Source organism: Lithobates pipiens, unplaced genomic scaffold (assembly GCF_037356315.1).
Source record: "Lithobates pipiens isolate NorthernLeopardFrog02 unplaced genomic scaffold, aLitPip1_a1.2 Scaffold_1, whole genome shotgun sequence".
Classification (NCBI taxonomy): Eukaryota; Metazoa; Chordata; class Amphibia; order Anura; family Ranidae; genus Lithobates; species Lithobates pipiens.
The window spans coordinates 18,961,319-18,981,377 of NW_027507685.1; the positions used below are offsets into that span (position 1 = coordinate 18,961,319).

At 40.8% G+C, this 20,059-nt stretch overlaps 1 protein-coding gene across 1 annotated transcript in view; it reads right to left on the minus strand.

Moving 5' to 3' along the window:
- The window catches only part of TRPC5 (transient receptor potential cation channel subfamily C member 5), a 425,360-nt gene that overhangs the window by 89,541 nt on the left and 315,760 nt on the right, over window positions 1-20,059 (minus strand). The window contains exon 4 of the mRNA XM_077480887.1: window positions 15,532-15,868. Within this exon, the coding sequence (XP_077337013.1) occupies window positions 15,532-15,868 (337 nt within the window). The remainder of the gene's footprint in view (window positions 1-15,531; window positions 15,869-20,059) is intronic.

The window sequence follows — 20,059 nt, forward strand, 5'->3', positions numbered from 1 at the left end:
AGTTTGATCTAAATTTATATGTTTAGGTAATATATTTACCAACCTATTGTCAGTTATCTTAGAATATAGACGTATGTCTATATTTGTAAGAGAAATTGGCCGATAATTGTTACACAGTGTGTGAACTTTTTCTTGTTCAGAGATAAGTGAGATATAAGCTTCTATCCCTTGTGATGTAAAAGTTTGCGATGCTGATATGGAATTATATGTTTTCTTTAAAATAGGTGAGATTATCTCTTGAAATGTTTTATAAAACCTTGGAGTGTATCCGTCCAGGCCTGGGCTTTTGCTCAGGACCAGTGCTGATATAGCTTGTTGCATTTCTTCTGTTATCTATTTTTCTAACTCTTCCATTGTTTCTTTAGATAGGGTAGGTAATGCTGTAGCTTTAATATATTGACGTATTTCTTCTATATAATTTTTCCCCCTTCCTTATTTACTTGTGCCTTTATATTATATCATTTAGAATAATATATGTGGAATGTATTGCAGATTTCTCTAGGATCATATGTTATTTCTCCAGAGGTTTTTAAGATTTTTACTATGGAGGTTGTAGATTGTTGCTTTATTGTTCTAGTTAACACTTTTCCGATCGTATTCCCGTATTGATAGGACCTAGCTCTATTTTTATCCCTTAATCTTAAGGATTATTCATCAAACAGCTTTTGTAATTTAATCAGTTTATCATTTAGCATTATTTTATACATTGGTTTACACTTTTGTTTATGTATTTTTTCCAATCCTGAGATTTCTCCCAATAATTGTACTATTTTGAACGCTTTTTCTTTTTTTAATCTAGCTTCGTATTTGATGAACAGTTCCCTTATCACACATTTTAATGTTTAATGTTTGTATAGGGATTGCTGTTTCATCTGTCTCATGAATCTGCAAAAATTCATCTATTGCCTGCCGAATATCCTCTTCAAATTTTTTATTAATCAAATGATCATTTAGCCTCCATGTCCCTAATGGTTTCTTATATTCCATTAACTTTAGTTCCATATATATTGGGGCATGGTCTGACCAGAGAGAATTTCCTATATGGGTAGTTGGATTCATCATTAACCCTGTTTGATCAATAACAAAATAATCTATTCTTTGATATGTATTGTGCATATTGGAATAATATGAATAATTTTTTCCAATTGATGTTACGCTCTCTAAATATCCATCATTTGATACTTTTCCAATAGCATTTGATTCTTTTAGTTGTTTATTATTCCTATATGAGTGAGTCGCTGTTGTATCTATTTTTGGATCCATTATAAAATTTAAATCTCCTCCTATTACCACTACTTTACCCATTGCATCCACAAAAGACTTTATTCTATTTTTAATTTGACTGTAAATTGGTAAGTAAAAATGTATAATTGTAATAATCTTTTCATATAGCGAGATCCTTACTATTAAGGACCTACCATGTTTATCCTTCCATATTTTCAATATTTGATAAGGTAAGTCCTTATGGATTGCAATAGAAACTCCTCGTGACTTAGAGTATGGGAATGAATCATGGATCCATGTTGGATAATTTCTATTATATATTTTGGGAATATGATCTGAACGAAAATGTGTTTCTTGAAAAAAAATAATACCAATTTTCTGTTTGTGAAATTAATTTAAAAATGTATGCTCTTTTAGAGGGAGAGTAAAGGCCTCTTGCATTATATGAACTAAATTTCACCGTATCCATAGAGGGGGAGAGGAGAGAGAGAAAAAAAAGGGAAAATTTACAAAAAAGTGTTTATACAACTACAATCACACCAATATAACTACAACAGTTTTTGTTGTTTGGTGGGGTTGGTTGGTGGGAATGTTTTGTGTTTTTAGAGTTTTGTTGTACATTGGAAATAAAATAAAAGTTAAATGATTTAAAAACAAATTGCTGAAATGGTGCGCATTTAGGTGATATATACAGTACCTATAGGTAAGCCTTATTTTAGACTTACCTATAGGTGCAAGTACAGGATTGAGCTTTACAAGCACTTTAATTAATTACATTTTCAATCTGGCATGTAAGAAGCCAGATGGCGCTAAAGCATGGTGCAATCACATGAAACTTCCCTGAAAGATATACAGTATACTAAGTGTGAACACAGCAGCAATGACAATCTCATCTAAACAAATGGCAAACCTTCAGGCTCCATTTACACCTGAGCGTATCTACTTTTTTTGCAGCTTTTTGCAAGCTTTTTAAAGCATTTTAGAAGTGTATTGCAAGCATTTTACAGCTTCAGACTTTTTGTACAGCCAATAGAAAGCACTAGGGGAGGGGAGGGAGAGGAAATTAGAAGGGAAGGGCTGCTATTGGTGCAGAAAACGCTTGTAAAATGGTCATCAGGCCTTTCTATTGAAGTCTATGGGGACAAAAACACTTGTAATCTGCCAAAAAGAAGTTCATGTACTTTTTTGTGCTTCATGCATTTTTCTTCAGGTGACAGAACACTTAGATGTGAACAGGGGTCACTGAAATGAATAGGATTTGGCTTACTGAGCATTTTCGCTAGAAGCTTCAAGCAGAAAATCGCTCAGGTGTAAAGGGGCCTTTTAACTATAAAATATAATTTCTTGTTGTTTGAACAGGAGTTGTCTGGGCAGAAGAGTTCTACCCACGAGCCATGCAAACACTACAACAGGCAACCAGACACTAGGCCCATGTGTGTGCAAGCTGGGACACAAAAGCAAGTGCAGGTTTGCAGAACAACCCCGGGGATTCAGGGGCAGCAGAGGTAGGCACAGCGACAAAAGAGGAAGCCACAGAGTATCTAGATAGAGGTATACTGCCAGGTACTGATAAAGTAAGCAACCAGAGACAGATGACCACACTCCAGATGGATGACTCCCAAGGACAACCATTGGACACCTGTCTAATCAATTCTTTAGCAGGCATACCCCCAACATGCTCAATCTTTGGTGAACATTCAAAATGTTTTTTTCTTCCTTTGTAGTGGCTGTAGATCCGATTGCCTGTTCCCAACAAACTTTCTTTGGGTGACATTGCTGATGTTGCTTTCTCAACCAGGGTAGAGGGACTATGAGACATTCTCGCTTTCCTCCCAAAGTTTACGTATTCACCAGGACTGAGGGCTGTTACACAGGGATAAGGCAAAACATTTATAGTTGTGATCAATTTTATATTCTCTGAAGAAAAACATGCATGGGTGTCTTCGCAGACTGCAGTAGCAGTAGACTGGGGCAGTGTGAGAACATAAGAATTGTAAGAACTGACTCATCGATGAGCCTGCTAGCCAGTGAATATCCTAATTTTCCTGGGAAAGGCAAAGTTCAAATTTGCTTTACCACACAGTTTACTGCAAGTTATGAAACTTTCCAACACAATTTGTGTTGGCAAATGTCTATTTTTCTAGCTAAGTTTTTAGGAAGAAACAACTGGTCAACCACCATTTCTGAGGTGTCTGTTTTGTACAGTGTCCCATTTAGGACATCACTCTAACATGACGTGTTCATCTCCTTCAGTCACTAAAATAACTAATGTGATGAGGAGTGAAGAAAGGCTGTATATCTTGTAGAGAGCGAAGGCAGTTTTGCTAGGAGAACATAAAGTGCTTCCAAAGGCTTTACCAAAGACTTTACCAGTGCATTCTCTGTATTGAAGTGTTTGTTACCCCAACATTTCATATTCATGATATGTGCCTGTTGTACCATGTACTTGTATGAAAAAGTATCCCGTTCTCTTTGTATTACTTCCTTTGTGTGAAATCCCTGGTGTTCCTGTCAGTCCCTCTGTCCCTCTGTCAGTCCCTCTGCTTTCACATTTATTTCTATGTCAAAATGGGTTGTTTTATGACAACCACTTTAACCACTTGGGATCCGCGCTATTGCAAAATGACGGCAACAGCGCGGACCCACATTTCCGGGACTACGTCTATTGACGTGGTCCCGGTTACGAGCGGCCTGCGCGCCCCCTGAGGGGCGCGCGCGGCGCGCTCTGTGATCGGCGAGTCCGTGAGACTCGCCTGATCACCGATCCGTGTAAGGGGTCGATCCCGACCCCTTATCACGTGATCAGCTGTCAGCCAATGACAGCTGATCATGTGATAAAACGGAGCCGGTAATCGGCTAGTATTCCTCCTCGCGCTGACAGCGCGAGGAGAAAAAAAAAAAGCCGATCGCCGGCGGCCGTGTTCGGGACATCAGTCCCGATCACGGCCAGCAATTCAAACGGACACCTGCCCCCTGCCAGTGCCCACCTGCCACCCGCAGTGCCATCCTGAAATAAAGTAAGTGCCCCCCTGTCAGTGCCACCCAGCAGTGCCCATAGTGCCCACAGTGCCACCCAGCAGTGCCCACAGTGCCACCCAGCAGTGCCCACAGTGCCACCCAGCAGTGCCCACAGTGCCACCCACAGTGCCACCCAAAATCTGCCTCAAAGGTGCTGCACCCCAGTGCCGCCCATCAGTGCCCAGCAGTGCCGCCCATCAGTGCCCAGCAGTGCCGCCCATCAGTGCCCAGCAGTGCCACCTATCAGAGCCACCTATCAGTGCCACCTATCAGTGCCCATCAGTCCCATCTATCTGTGGTACCTATCAGTGCCCATCCGTGCCACCCATCCGTGCCACTTATCCGTGCCACCCATCCGTGCCATTTTATCTGTGCCCATCTTTGCCCATCAGTGCCGCCTTATCTGTGCCCATCGGTGCCGCCTTATCTGTGCCTATTAGTGCCGCCTTAACTATGCCTATCAGTGCCCACCAGTGCAGCCTATCAGTGCCCACCAATGCAGCCCATCAGTGCCCACCAATGCAGCCCATCAGTGCCCACCAATGCAGCCTATCAGTGCCGCCTAATCAGCGCAATTCAATGAAGGAGAAAAATGACCCGTTTGCAAAATTTTATAACAAACTATTAAAACATGATTTTTTTTTTTTTGCATCTTTTTTTGTTTGTTTAGCAAAAAATAAAACTCCGAGCTGTAACTAAATACCACCAAAAGAAAGCTCTATTTGTGGGAAAAAAATGATAAAAATTTCATTTGGGTACAGTGTTGTATGACCGCGTAATTGTCACTCAAAGTGCATCAGCGCTGAAAGCTGAAAATTGGTCTGGGACTGAGGGGGGTTTAAGTGCCCAGTAAGCAAGTGGTTAAGTTGAAAAACCTTTTAGGTGCAGCCCCCACTTCCCCCCTAAATACTTACCTGAAACGATCTTGGTACAGCCCTGTGTATAAGAGAAGCAGTGCTGCTTTATCTCTCCCTAGTATCTAGACTCTGTGAGAACAGTGGGAGCCATTGGATCCCACTGCTTCCAATCAAATCCAGTGAAGAGGGAGTGGGGCCGAGCCACACTATGTGCGTCAGTAGATGCACATGGTGCGGCTCGGGATCAAGCTTGCATGAGTAACCCCCTCCCCCAGCAAGCATCTTGCTAGGGGGTACTCAAATGGGGGGAGGAGCCAGAGGTGCTGGTAGGGGAGCCAAAAAGCGGAGGATTGGGGCTGTTTTGTGAAAAACTATTGCACAGAACAGGTAAGTATGACATGTTTGTTATTTTAGGGGGAAAAAATGAACCTTTAATATCAGTTTAAGGAAATCTGGATGTAGACTGATACAAAGGAAACATCATTGACGCTTAGGACCAGTGAGGCACCCACCTACTTGTATTGCAAAAAATAGCTATGAAAATAAAATGTATGAGAAAATATCCAAACTTGCATCATGTTGGCTGATGATTGAAATATTTGTACAGTCAGAATTTCCATGTTAGCAGCGTGGATCTGAATAGTGTTCCTGATGTCCTATAGCAAAATATTCTCCCACATCACATCATAGCTTGAAACCAGACTGCTGTTATTGACCTAGTTATGCTCCATGCACATCTATTCTAGGTGTATTGAGCAGTTTTATCATTTAACAGTGGTTTAATCTAGTTTCACCTTCACATCAACCTCTAAATATCTTCTCTCTTTTCTTTTTCTCATTTATTTTGCTAGGTCACAAAGCTGTACAAGGTATAATTCACCAATGTGTATAGGATTCCATTCCTATTATTATTGTATGTAGTTTGTCTACCTTTAAACCTGACGGTGTTCATTCAAAAACCATTATTGGCTTTTAACATTTACATACTTTTAACTGTCTTGCTGTTATACTTATCAATGGCCTAACATGGATAATGCCATACATTTACACATATTTTTACACAATAAAATATATAATTTTTAAATATACTTAAAATGACTTAATAATAAAAGTTAAAGTTATTGTAAACCCTTATTAAAAAATAAAAATAGCAAACACGATATATTTACCTGCTCTCTGCAGTGGTTTTGCACAAAGCAGTCCCAATCCTCCTCTTCTTGGATCCACTGCAGACACTCCCGACTTCCCCCCACCCTCCCTGCTGAGTGTCCACCATAGCAAGCTGCCTCCTATGGCTTGCTCCCGAGACGAATCTGTATGTTCATAGAAATGCAGAGCTTGTCTCGGCCCACCCCCCACTCCCTCTTCACTGGCTGTGATTGGCTCTGAGACTATGAGAGGAAGATAGCCAAGAGAGACATTGCTCTCATGCATATCGCTGGATCGAGTAAATATAAGGGGGGGGGGGGGGTCGGCTGCACTCAGAAGGTTTTTTACCTTATTGCTAAGAATGCATTAGGGGTAAAAAAAAAACCTTCAGCCTTTAGACCCGCTTTAAGTGAAAAAGAAAGAAAAATTGATTACTTCCCTCTAATAATACAGCACATTGTCTAGCTGGCTTTATCTAAGGATTTTGTTGGCACACTAGTCTACTATGACTGCTCTAAGTCTTTTGATCCTTTATTATAGACAGTTAGACGATGACTTATGAAAACGAATGGGAGTTACGGATCACCCTGTGATTGCTAAAAAAAAAGCACAATAGCATCAACTATATTTGAACATCACAAGATCCTTGCTGAATGCAACTGAAAGATGTAATTTGCAATTTTGAACTTGTAACCTGAGAAATATGAGCACAAAATAAAACCCTGAAAAGGAATAATAGCAAAGAGCAAGTTACAATTTTTGAAAAATATGGGTGGAAACATTTATATAGTGTATAGACCTTTAAAGCCTATCTAAAAAGCTTTTGTAACTGGTATTGTAATGCAGTGGCTGCTAATACCATAAAAAACGCTCTCTTATTTTTATGTATTTTTACATACAGTACTTATTGTTGTACCAAGGATTAAAATACACCGAGTTAGCAGCACATTTGAGAGTTGGACCATTGCTCTTACACACAAGCAACCTATAAGGTTTTCAGTGGTCCAACACTTAGGCTCTGTTCACACTAGAACCGGTTGCGGATCGCACAAGAGCGCTGGGCATCCCTGTTCCCCATTTCAGGGACGAATCAGGGACGAATCTATGCCTGAATTCGGCCCTGAAACATAGCCAAAGATGCACAGTGCGCTCCGCAGCCGCAACAGAGATATGTGAATTGGCTCCATAGGGAGCCAGTCACATTCTCCTGCTATGCAAATTGGATGCGGTGAAAGCCGCATTCCAATTCAAATAGGTGTGAACCCAGCCTTAGGCAGGGTATACAACGATGTGTGATGCAGGGATCTCTCCTGCTGAGCTATTATATTGTGACAGAGGGGACTCCCTCCAGTCCGAATACATTTTCAGCCATTAGCTAACAGGGCTGATCAAATGCCAGTTTTTCAGCATGACTGTTTGGGTCCGAACAGTAAGCGGTACACATAGACCAAAAATGTGGTCCTGATTTTTGGTCCATGTATACCTTGCTTTACTCCTGCACACTACTCCAATCAACAAACAACACACACCATTTTACATATTTGATACAAATAGTTTAATGAATAAAGGCCAAAAGGGTAGAATATTGCAGGTCAACTCCTAAAAAATTGAAATATTTTAAATACTTTTTTATTGCCAATTTATTTTATCTGTAGATCATTGCTATACAGAGATCAGGAGCTACATGGATAAGTGTTATTTTATGAACAGCCATGGGCAAAAGTTTTGAGAATTTTATGAAGAATAATCAGGCGAATTAGAATTAATTGCAAAGTCCCTCTTTGTCATGAAAATTAATTAATCACATAAAAAACATTTCCACTGCATTTGTGAAGAAGGCTTCAGGGCACCCAAGAAAGACCAGCAAGTGCTGGGACCGTCACCTACCTTCAGCTGCGGGATCTGGGCACCACCAGTGCAGAGTTTGCTCAGGAATTGCAGCAGGCAGCTGTGAGTCCATCTGCATGCACAGTAGGGCAAAGACTTTTGGAGGATGGCCTGGTGTCAAGAAGGGCAGCAAAGAAGCCACTTCTCTCCAGGAAAAACATCAGGGATAGACTGATATTCTGCAAAAGCTACAGGGATTGGATTGCTGAGGACTGGGGTATAATAATTTTCTCTGATGAATTCCCTTGTCCGGAGAAGAAAAGGTGATTGCTACCATTAGGCCTTTGTCAATAAAGCATTCTGAGACCATTCATGTGTGGGGTTGCTTCATGGGAGTGGGTTCAGAGAGCATGGTAAAGAATGGTACAAAAACATTCCCCGAGAGCAACTTTCAACCATCCAAGAACAGTTTGGTGACCAATAATGCCTTTTCCAGCATGACGGAGCACCTTGCCATAAGGCAAAAGTGATAACTAACTACCTTGGGAAACAAAACATCAACATCTCCATGGCCAGGAGACTCCTCAGATCATAATCCCATTGAGAACTCGTGGTCAGTCCTCAAGAGGTGGGTGAACAAAAAAAAAATCTCAGAAATTGACAAACTCCAAGCATTTATTATGCAGGAATTGGCTGCCATCAGTCAGGATGTGTCTTGGAAGTTGATTGACAGTATGCCAGGGTGATTAGCAGAGGTCTTGAAAAAGTAGGATCAACACTGCAAATATTGACTCTTTGCATAAACTTAATGTAATTGTCAATAAAAGCCTTTGACACTTATGAAATTCTTGTAATTATACTTCAGTATAATTACAAGAGTAACATCTGACAAAAAGATCTATAAACACTGAAGCAGCAGACTTTGTGAAAATGATTATTTGTGTCATTCTAAAAACTTTTGGCCACGGCTGTGCAGTAGTAGACAAAATGATTTGAACGCCTGAAAAATCGGTTTAATATTAGTAGTTTTTAAATGGAAAACGTATGGTTGGAAACATGAGTTTTATTAGGTTGACTTTTCAGTAGTAGGTGTCAGCTATAAGGAATGTCAGATAGCACTTATGGATGTGAGTTTTCAATACATGAGGCACCTAACAAAATGTAAAAATAACCAAAGTTTATGGTGCAGTAGCTGCATTGGTCAAAAATTTCAAACCCGTTTCATCTGCCATGGGCAAGTGCAACAATAAAAAAAGTGACTAAAAATAACTTTCTTATGTTGAACATGGATTCAGGTGGCACATTTAGGTGCTTCTTTTCCACAACTGCGGCAGTATTTTTTTTTTATGTTAAGGATACAGTATCTATTCAGCGTACTATTTGTTTACTTTCCACTGACTTAAGCCTAGTACACACTGCGAGTTTTATTTCGCTCAACCCAGCGGGGGAACAAAAAACCCTGACAGCTCAGATCAGAGCCGCTGTACTTACAATCTGATGTTAATACAGTGATCTCCCCTGCTATTCTAGCGTGTCCCCCCCCCCCCCCCCTCACCCCTGCCAGAACACTTCAGTCAGTGCTCTTAGCCCATTGGCTGAGATCTCTGCTCGGGAGCCAGTCAGTAGACGTGTCCAGTCATGCCCCTTCTACAGAAGGCAGTCCAATGGCCGGCATCTGCTGGACCAGTTGCAGTACACACAGGCCAAATGTCGTCCGGTTGCTATTGAACCGGCCAATACCATCTAACATTCGGCCGATGTGTATGGGGCTTTATAGTACATTTTGTAATCACAACATGCACTTCCCTGTGTGAACTTTAATTGTCGAGCCACAGGCAGATCAAAGGGCTGATGTAAAAAGAAACGATTTTATGCAGTTGAATGCATTTTAATACAGCTAGTGTAAGGTTTTGAATCTGTCTTTTGATATCAATCTCCTGTCATTCCTTTACACAGAAGGCACAAAGAGGCTGGGGCAGTACTAACAGCCAGTCAGGATCTACAGCAGTATATTGTGCTGATAACAAGCTTGCAGAAGAGTGAGCAGAGTTCATGCCTTATCGGTGTGTGCTGCTCATTTCATTGTCCAATCAACATTCTGCAGACAGAGAGAATTAACCGATGTAACTTCTATCAGTGTTAAAGACACCCTCCCGCTGTTCTGCTGTTTAGCAGAGGTGTATAAACCACAAAAGTAAATAGACATAATTATAAATTCTTTGCCAGATATAACAGTTGACATATTGTAAATGTTTATTGGATTACCTGGAGTTCTAGCTATAAAGCAAATTTCAAGGAAAAGCACCAGGTTCCCTTTACTGCTCACCCTCAGAGTTTTTATCTTTGTGTAAGCTCCGACTAGAGCAATTTAGCACTTACAAAAAGGCCGGAGAGGGAAGAAAACCTGAGTATGTGATGCTGGTGAAGGCAGAATAAGGGATATATGTTGCCTTCACCAGCATTTCTTGACTTTTCAGGTTTGCTGTAACAACAATATTTAACAGTATTATATGATAATAAAATTAATTATATTATTTTATTACAGTAATACTGCATATACCTTTTCTCATCACATTACTGCTGACAGTGGAAACGACAGCACAGAAACTAAAAAAAAAACAGGTCATTGCTTTAATATATCTATTTGACATTGCAAATCAAATAAACATAAATGCTAGCTTGGAGGAGCATATACTGATAAAATAAACATATGCACATCAATCATGAGAGACAAATATGCAATGGCAGAAGAGCAACCCTGCAAAGAGCAGATATGAAGTTCTATTTCTGGCTAACATTAATGGTCATACATGGAAATTAAACTGTATAAACTGTATGGGAATTGAAACTGCTGTAAACTCTGAAATACATGGGATTAAGTTGTTTGTTCATTAGAAAGCCTAATGGCGGGCTTTTCGACAGCAAAGGTCCAACGGGACGAATCCGCTGGACAATTCGGTCGTGTGTGGTCTTCATCGGACCTTTGCTGTAGAAAAATCAGATGGACTTTAGATTTAGAACATGTTTCAAATCTTTCCGATTGACTCGAGTCCGGTCGAAAAATCTGTTCGTCTGTATGCTAGTCCGACGGACGAAAACCAACGCTAGGGCAGCTATTGGCTACTGGCTTTGAACTTTCTATGAACTATTCTAGTCCAGTCGTATGTCATCATGGTCGAATCCGTCAAACTTTGGTGTGATTGTATGTGGCCAAGTCCGTTCGTTCAGAAAGTCAGTCGGAACTCTGCTGAAAAGTCAGTCGGGAAGAACGTCGGACCTAGTCTGCCAGAAAGTCTGGTCGTGTGTACACGGCATAAGAGCATAGGAATTGGTTTAGGCCTGCTGTAGGAAGGGCTAGGGGCTATTGTGCTGTAGGTATTTTATTAACACCTTTTCAAAAAGGAGCAATATAAATTATTAGGTATGGAACTTTTAAACAGAATAGGTAATCTGTTGAATGATCAGAGAGGGAGTAAATGTAATTTTCAGCTTACTAAAAAGGTGCAAAATTAGAAGCAATAATGCAAAAGAAGAAATCTTCACAGGACTCTTTAGAGCATTGTCTCTATGACTCAATCAGTATAACATGTGACTGCATAATATAGTTTTCTGTTAGACCCTATAACAACAGAAAGTCAGGCTAACAATCATAGAATTCCTCACAGAGACCAGCAAGACCAGCAGAATGGTGCAAGAATGTGGTAGAAAACATTACTTAATTTACTAGAGCGATCAATATACTATCCAGTTTAATGTTCACAAGGCAGTGCTCCATTGTCCTCTGGAATTTGAAGGGTAGGTTGTTCAGCTCTGAGGATCCTTTTCAACTGACACAGTGAGATGGGAGTAATGAAAGTGGTTCACCTTGGCAATAGGGATCTGCCCATGCCTGTTAGCAAGATCATGTGTGGAAACAAAAATAGCCTGTCCTAGGACCTCAAAGTGTTCCTCGTTCAGAAGCCTATAGTCTATGCAAAATTGGTGGGTGCAATACCCCTTCTGCTCAAACACAATTGAAGCCACCTATGAGCTCTTACTCTCTTCAATCCCCCCTTGTTGCATCAAATGTTCTAGAATCTGCTTGACTTCTAGGTAAAGGTGTGCAGATATGCTTTCATATCTCACTTAGATGAGGGGTATCTCATGCTCAATCATATTACTACAGCCACGTTCATGGTCCCCCCTGTGAGAACATCTCTGACCACTTACCCAATTGTTGTTTTATTATTACGAGCTGAGTGGGTGTCAGTTTCTCTGTTGTCAGATGTTTGAGTATCAGTGTTTGCTTTAATGCCCAATATTGGTTTGTTTCTGTCAACCAAATCATATTCACTTTTGCCAGGTAGCAACAACCATGAAACTCTCAGAGGTCTATGTGCCCCCACCATGAGAGCAATCACATTTATGATTATGGTCAATTCCGCCATTATTGTCCCAGGGAGCAGGTTAAGTGGAGGAGTCTTGGTGTCATTGTTTCTAACTAGTACCATACCTTGCCAGGCCACTGTGAGGGTCCTGGTGACAAAATGGAGCCACTCCTGAGGGCAAGGGTTCTACAATCAGACTGAAGTCTAGAGTGGACATCTATAGGGAATACTGTATGAGTTCTTGATTAAGTGGTACCACAACCTCTGTCCCAAAGGGAAACTAGACAATGTTATTGTTTTCCAGTAGTATATAGAACATGCACCAATGCCCTCTCCTTTTGAAAATACCAGCACCCTTGCTGTCATACCTATCCAGTGGTTTCAGTATTGTTAAAGTCACTGGCTTAAAACCCGTATGCAGTTTAGAAGGTCTGACTTATCATTCCTGAGCTGTATGATTTTTCCAGGTTAGAGTCTCAAAGTATTGACTCTGAAGACAATATATTAAATAACATGTAAAGTGATGGGACTCTGTGATGGGATGTATTTCTCACATTACAAGTTCTCACCTTTAGAATAGTAACTGCGTTCAAGTGCAATTGAGTGCAGAGAATTAATTTGCAACACAACTGCAAACTACTTATACTGAAAATAAAAGTAATGAGTCTGTTCCCCCCTAATCAGAACATTTCTACATAGTTTTCACATGTTCTTCAGTCTCTCCAAACACACTTTCCTTTTCACGGATGTTTGATTTTACATTTGCCGTGGCCTGTGACCTGTGTAAGTATGGGCATAGCTTGAGATCACAGGGCCCAATAGACATTTTTATGGGGCCCCCATCAATAGTAAGTACTCTATTTAAACCTATTTAAACCCCTTAATACTGGTGGTAAAAGGTGTGCAGCCTATAATGCATCTGTTTTTACAACAACTTAACACTGCTAGTTACTAAATTTTAACACTTACTGTAAAAATCAAATCGGGCTACATCTGCTTGCAGTGCTACTGGAAGACTTGTCTTCCTCCTCATGGGTTTCTGCTGTGTTTAATCTACGCATTGTACCATAGGAGAGAAGCTTCTCCTTCACAGCTGGAACTAAGCTATTTTTGGCAGTTGGAGAAATGTGCAATCTATGCTCAGAAAAGTCTACACTTCTACCTCTAAGCCAGTAATTTTACAAGACACGGACTGCCCCCACCGTTTGAAATGCCTGTAGTTTCATCTTTGGTTATAATATTTTGCTCATATAAATTAAATCTGGTATAACTTTGGATTCCTTAGTACATTTTAAAAATGAACTGTGATTGGTTGGCAGTAGCTATATACAGTTAATGCTGCAGTATTCATCATAAGCCTTGTGTCTCCTAAGCCCTTTCATATAGAAATTGGAAAGTTATACTGGGACATCGACTTCCAAAACATCTTAAGATAGCTGTTAGTATCTCCTGTGTTGTACCAGTTTTCTATTGTTCTTGGATCACTGATATTGGTTTTCGCAATAGTAACTTATCATATCAATGCCATTTCTCTATCAGCACAACTGCCCAACAGATTGCAGACCTACGTTGACAATAATAATAAAACCTTTCCTCATTTGTTTATTTTTTTAAATGCAAGGTAAGCAGTTTTATATGCCCCAGATATACCTTAAAGTGAAAGTAAACCCCCCTATCATTTTCAGCCAAGGAAGCTGCCATCTTTGCCTCTGTTTAATATAAAACTACCATGATGCTGCACATGTGATCAGTCATGACACCAGCCATTGGATGGTTTAACAGTTTGATTGAGAGCACAACCAATGGGAGTGTTACATTTCTGGCATGCCTCGGAAATTAAACTGTTTTATGGATGGGTTTACTTCCGCTTTAACATAATGAAACAGCATTTTTAGAATAAACACAATTTACCATGCAGTATGCAACCGAATTATACATTATAGTTTCATAGTTTCATAGTTTCATAGTTAGGTTGAATAAAGACACCAGTCCATCCAGTTCAGCCCGAGTGAGTGTCTACAATTGTCCCTGTCTCTGTACATTGCACACTCTCCTTGGTCCCTACCCTCAAGGAGCCCACAATCCAAGGTCCCCATTCATATACTAGGGCCAATTTTGGACAGAAGCCAATTAACCTACCTGCATGTCTTTGGAGTGTGGGAGGAAACCGGAGTACCCAGAGGAAACCCACGCAGGCACAGGGAGAACATGCAAACTCCAGGCAGGTAGTGTCATGGTTGGGATTTGAACCAGTGACCTTACTGCTAGGTGAGAGTGCTAACCACTACACCACTGTGCTGCCCAGTTATGTCACATTTGACAACAAATTTAAAAATCTACTGAGGCCGAAACACAACACTTGGATCTGTGATTCCGCTCTTGCAAATTATGTACTCAGCGTCTTTACAATGCACAGTCCATTTTTAGTCACTGACAGAAGTGTTACAATGTTGCTGGATTCAACTAACTCACTCACGCCAGCACTTTTGCCATACTCATTCTCCCAGTCATCCAGTTAAAGTATAACTAAAGGCAAAAATGATTTTTTAGATTTGAATAGGAGGGGTTAGAACCATCGACAGTTTTTTTATTGGTGTCTGTGTTTCCAATAGGAAAGATTTGGCTCGTTCACACCATACCTGTATGAAACCTGATGGGAAAACTGCACAGATTTCACTTTCAGAGACATGAGTTTACATCATTCTTTCTGCGTGTTTTGTTGAGTTTTTATGCACGGTGACAAGTTTGAATTTGTAGCCCACTGGTAGTATCAAACAGTGAGTTTATTCCATGTCAGAAGTATGTTTTTAGGGCTTTTTTTGCCCACTTTTATTTAAAACAAACCAAAAAGCTCACACTTAAATAGTTCCCCATGGAGGGATTCTCACCATCAATGCAGCAAAACATAGAATTCAGTCTCGTTGCTCTTTGAAGCTTTACTGCTCAGGCCTCCTGCCTTGGTCCTCCAGACCATCAAACACACAGTCCTAGTAAGATATTACACTTTTTTTTTTTGTAAGGCATGCCACATTCTACCACAGTCATTACTTTATCATACGTTTTATGAAACACTTAAAATTGTCACTTACCTAGAACCCATGGTAATATCATCCACTCCACTACCGTGGGTGGAGGCCCTTGCATGTGTAAGTCAGTCCGTACTATGTGTTGAGATGCCAAAAGCAAAAAGAAGAGGAACGTGAGATATGAGGCTGTGTGGCAGATAAATTTGATGAATGGCTTTTTAATGAACAGTCCCAGCCTGCTCTTGGGTGCTATCAGGTATGCCAAAGACAGCACAGGAAAAAGCAGTCCAATTGTGATGCAAGTCAACAGCTTCACTGCCCAGTGCTTCCGGCGCCAACCTGGGAATCCATCGTACCACAGTGTAGCCAGCAACTGCTGACAGTTTGGCTGGGCCACAAACTAGAAATGAAAAAATATATATTATCAGGACTAGATTAAAACATTAATTTAATTCATTTTTTTTGTTTTACTAAAAGAAAAATAAACATTTAATTCAGTAATCATAATTAAGTTAAGACGTATCACTGTATAGGACTCCATTCACAACATATTATTGAAAAGATACATATTATTACTTTATTTAGATATTGCTTTAACAAGCATGTGTTAATGCATGTGCTATACATGTTAACATTCTTTTTACAGGATGTATTATTGAAGGGTCAAGAACATCTCTCCAGAATGCAACATAGTAATATGAACTTTTTACACAGAACATCATAAATTCCTAAAGAGACTCTGTCATAAAATAAAAAGTTTAAGAAACGTGGTCCCTGTAAGGTGTTTGTTACGCGCCTCTTCCGCTGACTGCGTCATGCCACTGTAGTTCCTTCCACCAGCACCTGTGTCACTAACAGGCATAATAGTAACATGGCTGGAGGAAGGAACCACAGTGTGTGCAGGGGACTGGGAATTCAATACTCTTATGCCGCGTACACACGATCGGAATTCCGGCCAGAAAAAGACAGATGAGAGCTTTTCATCGGAAAATGCGACCATGTGTATGCTCCATCGGAATTTAGCTGTCCGAATTTCAGCCAGCCAAAAATTGATAGCATGTTCTCAATTTTCCCGACGGAAAACTTTCTATCGGTAATTCCAATCGTGTGTATGCAATTCCTACACGCCAAAAATCACGCATGCTCAGATTCAACTACGAGACAGAAGCTACTGGCTATTGAACTTCCTTTTTCTAGTCATGTCGTACGTTTTGTACGTCACCGCGTTATAAATGATCGGAATTTGATGTGACCATGTGTAGGCAAGACAGCTTGAGCCGAATTCCGTCGGGAAAACCATCAGAGCTTTTTCCGAAGAGAATTCCGATCGTGTGTACGCGGCATTATAAATGCCAGTTCATATTGTTCTTCCGGCACTGGCTTCTTCACAATAGAGGCAATGGCAACACAGATGGGTGTAAAACACTTTCTTTATGGTAGTCACATTTTTAAAAAGGTTTTATTCTAGCGAGAGAGTTCCTTTGAAGGTTTCTGAATTCGACCAAACAAATGCTAGAAATCTGCTTAGGTGGAATAAAAAAAAATGCAGTGTTATTCTAACCAGTGAAGACTTTGATAATTAGACAGCACTTTAGAAAGATAGAAAATGTCAGGATACAGTAGACGCTGTAAGGTGAAACCAAGCATTTTTTTTATTCAATTTTAATTTCCTTAAAGAGGAACAACAGTCTGCTCACATAATTTGTAATAAAAACATCTTTGCCATTCTGAAGCTTCTCTCCAACCACTTTGCATATTATTTTATATATACTGTGATTTTGTACTTGCCAAATATGGTGCAGAAATCTCCCTCCACTAAGTCTGGCTGCAATCATTTTAACTGTGGGCATCTGAAGCTGTTGCCTGTTTACTTCCTGGATTTACACAGAAGCACACCTCCAGCTCTGCAGCTTTCATTGGCCCTCTTATGACTCAACCCCCCTACCTTCCTGGAAAACTATCACAAGAGTGAGAGAGTGAGCTGTGCATGATGTCATAAGCCTAGGCTAATGACCAGACAAGAAACAGGAAGTGGGCTGTATAATAGGGTGACCAGACATACCGGTTTCCAGGGACAGTCCCCGGATTGAGGACACTGTCCCCGAACCAAGTCTGTCCCCGGTGTTTTCCCTGGATTGGATTTGAACAGGGGCTGGAGCAATTTCAAAGACAGACAGTGCAGAATAAAAAAAACCAAAAAACTGAATTACACCCCCCTGCTCTGTCGCTCCTACTAGCTTAGTGGGTGGGAGTGTATTTTTTTTTTCATTATCTGTGCCCCTTTCTGATGATCATGTGCTGGTTGGAGCAGAGAGAATATTTCTTCAGTTTTGGGTGCATTCCCGTTTCGCTCCTGCTCACATTTCTTCTGCCTTGGCTCAAATCCCAACCAGCCACCTGCCCATCTCCTTGCCTTCCCTGGCGGAGTGATCTTCCTCCGCTCCCTACCCAGTAGTACCCGGGGCCCGGAGAGTAAGACTTGACAGGCTGTGAGGCGGGCGGCAGCTGCGACGGGCAGAGAGTTGCTAATTGCCACCATTACTAGTAAAAAAAAAATGTCCCTGGATTTCATTTAAAAATTCTGGTCACCTTACTGTAGAAGGTATTTACTGGCAGAAAAAAAAATGTTTTACTATCCAAAGTTAAAACAACAAGGGCAGAAGATTTAAAATTTATTTTGAAAAAATTAATGAAAGTCTGCTTTAATAAAGTCTATATCTGATTTAGCATGGTTGACATTTGTGCATAATGCAAACATTACATATTCACTCAATTATCTAATTTATGATTTAAACATTAAGTGCTAGTGCATAATTAACAATACATAAATCAATGCTCCCAACTTTATGAGAACAGTTTGGGGATGGCCCCTTCCTGTAACAAAATGACTGCACACCAGTGCACAAAGCAAGGTCCATAAAGACATGGATGAGCGAGTTTAGGGTGGATGAACTTGACTGACCTGCACAGAGTCCTGACCTCAACCTGATAGGACACCTTTGGAATGAATTAGAGCAGAGACTGTGAGCCAGGCCTTCTCATCCACATCAGTGCCTGACCTCACAAATGCGCTTCTGGAAGAATGGTCAAACATCCCCATTCAAATGAGATCAATCAATAAAGTCCATAGTGATAACAAAAAGACATTCTGTTTGTTAAAAAGTGCCAGTGCTCAAAAACGCATGCTGAGGTGATGATTTTATTAAGAAACATGAAGTGCTTGTCTCCGTCAATACTCCATTCCGTGCGATTTCATGTGCCCCAACCCCAATTGGTTTAAACTCACCAAATGGAGATGACCCCCTTTGGCTTATACAGAACCTCAGTATAAATTTCATGCAGGGGGAACAGAGAGGGATCTCATAGTGTGTACCATTTTTTATTACAATCCATAAAAAAGTTTAGGAATGAATTCACATTTATTGGTGCCCATCCCGACATACAGGAATCATCTATCGGTTTTATTGTAAACGTCCCCTGATGATGTCAATACTGAGATGAAACTTGTACGTATAGAGGCAAGAATGTCTTCTTGGGTCTGCAATCAGCGGATGCATACACGCCATCTCTTAGTTTACAATAAAACTGGCAGATTATTCCCGGGTGTCTGGGGTGGGCTCTGATAAACAAGAGTGAAATTTTAAACTTTTTTCTGAATGTTAATAAAAACCGGTACACACTATGAGATACCATTCTGTTTGAGCATTTAGCTTACTATCTATATCCAACCAATTGTTACCACAAAAGTACTTTAGTTAAAGCAAAGGTTCACACAAAAATTGAACCTCCGCTTTTCGGAACCCTCCTAAGACAGGTATGTGCGCCCACTTCTGGGCATAGACTCCCACGGAAGTCTAGGCCCTTGTACACACGGTTGGACATTCCGATGGAAAATGTCCGATCGGACCGTGTTGACGGATAATCCAACCGTGTGTGGGCTCCATCGGACTGTTTCCGTCGGAATATCCGACCGACAACGTTTTAGAGCTGGGCTATAAAACTTTCCGACAACATGATCCGATCGGACAAAGTGCCACGCGAGCTCAGATCAAATTCCTAGACTAAAGCTATTGGCTACCAGCCTGAACGTAATCCTGTCCTAACGAAATAACGTCATCACGTTCTGAACGATCGGATTTTCCGACAACTTTGTCCGACCGTGTGTATGCAACACAAGTTTCGGACAAAATCCGTCAAACAAAATCTGACGGATTTTGTTGTCGGAATGTCCGACCGTGTGTACAAGGGCTATCTATGCCTCTTCCTGTCCAGCCGTGCTGTCTGCTGGGACACACCCGGGTCCCAGAGACAGAAGGGACCATTCAGATTGCGCTGCATGACTCGCGCATGTGCAACAGGGAAACAGGAAGTGAAGCCACAACGCTTCATTTCCTGATTTCCCATACCGAAGATGGCGCTGGCAGCATCTGAGCACCGAGGGACGGTTCGGCCTTGGGTGCCAACATCGCTGGACCCCGGGACAGGTAAGTGTCCTTATTTTAAAAGTCAGCAGCTGCAGTATTTGTAGCTGCTGACTTTAAAAAAAAATAATAATTTTGCGGGACTCCCACTTTAAGTTCATGGATTATAC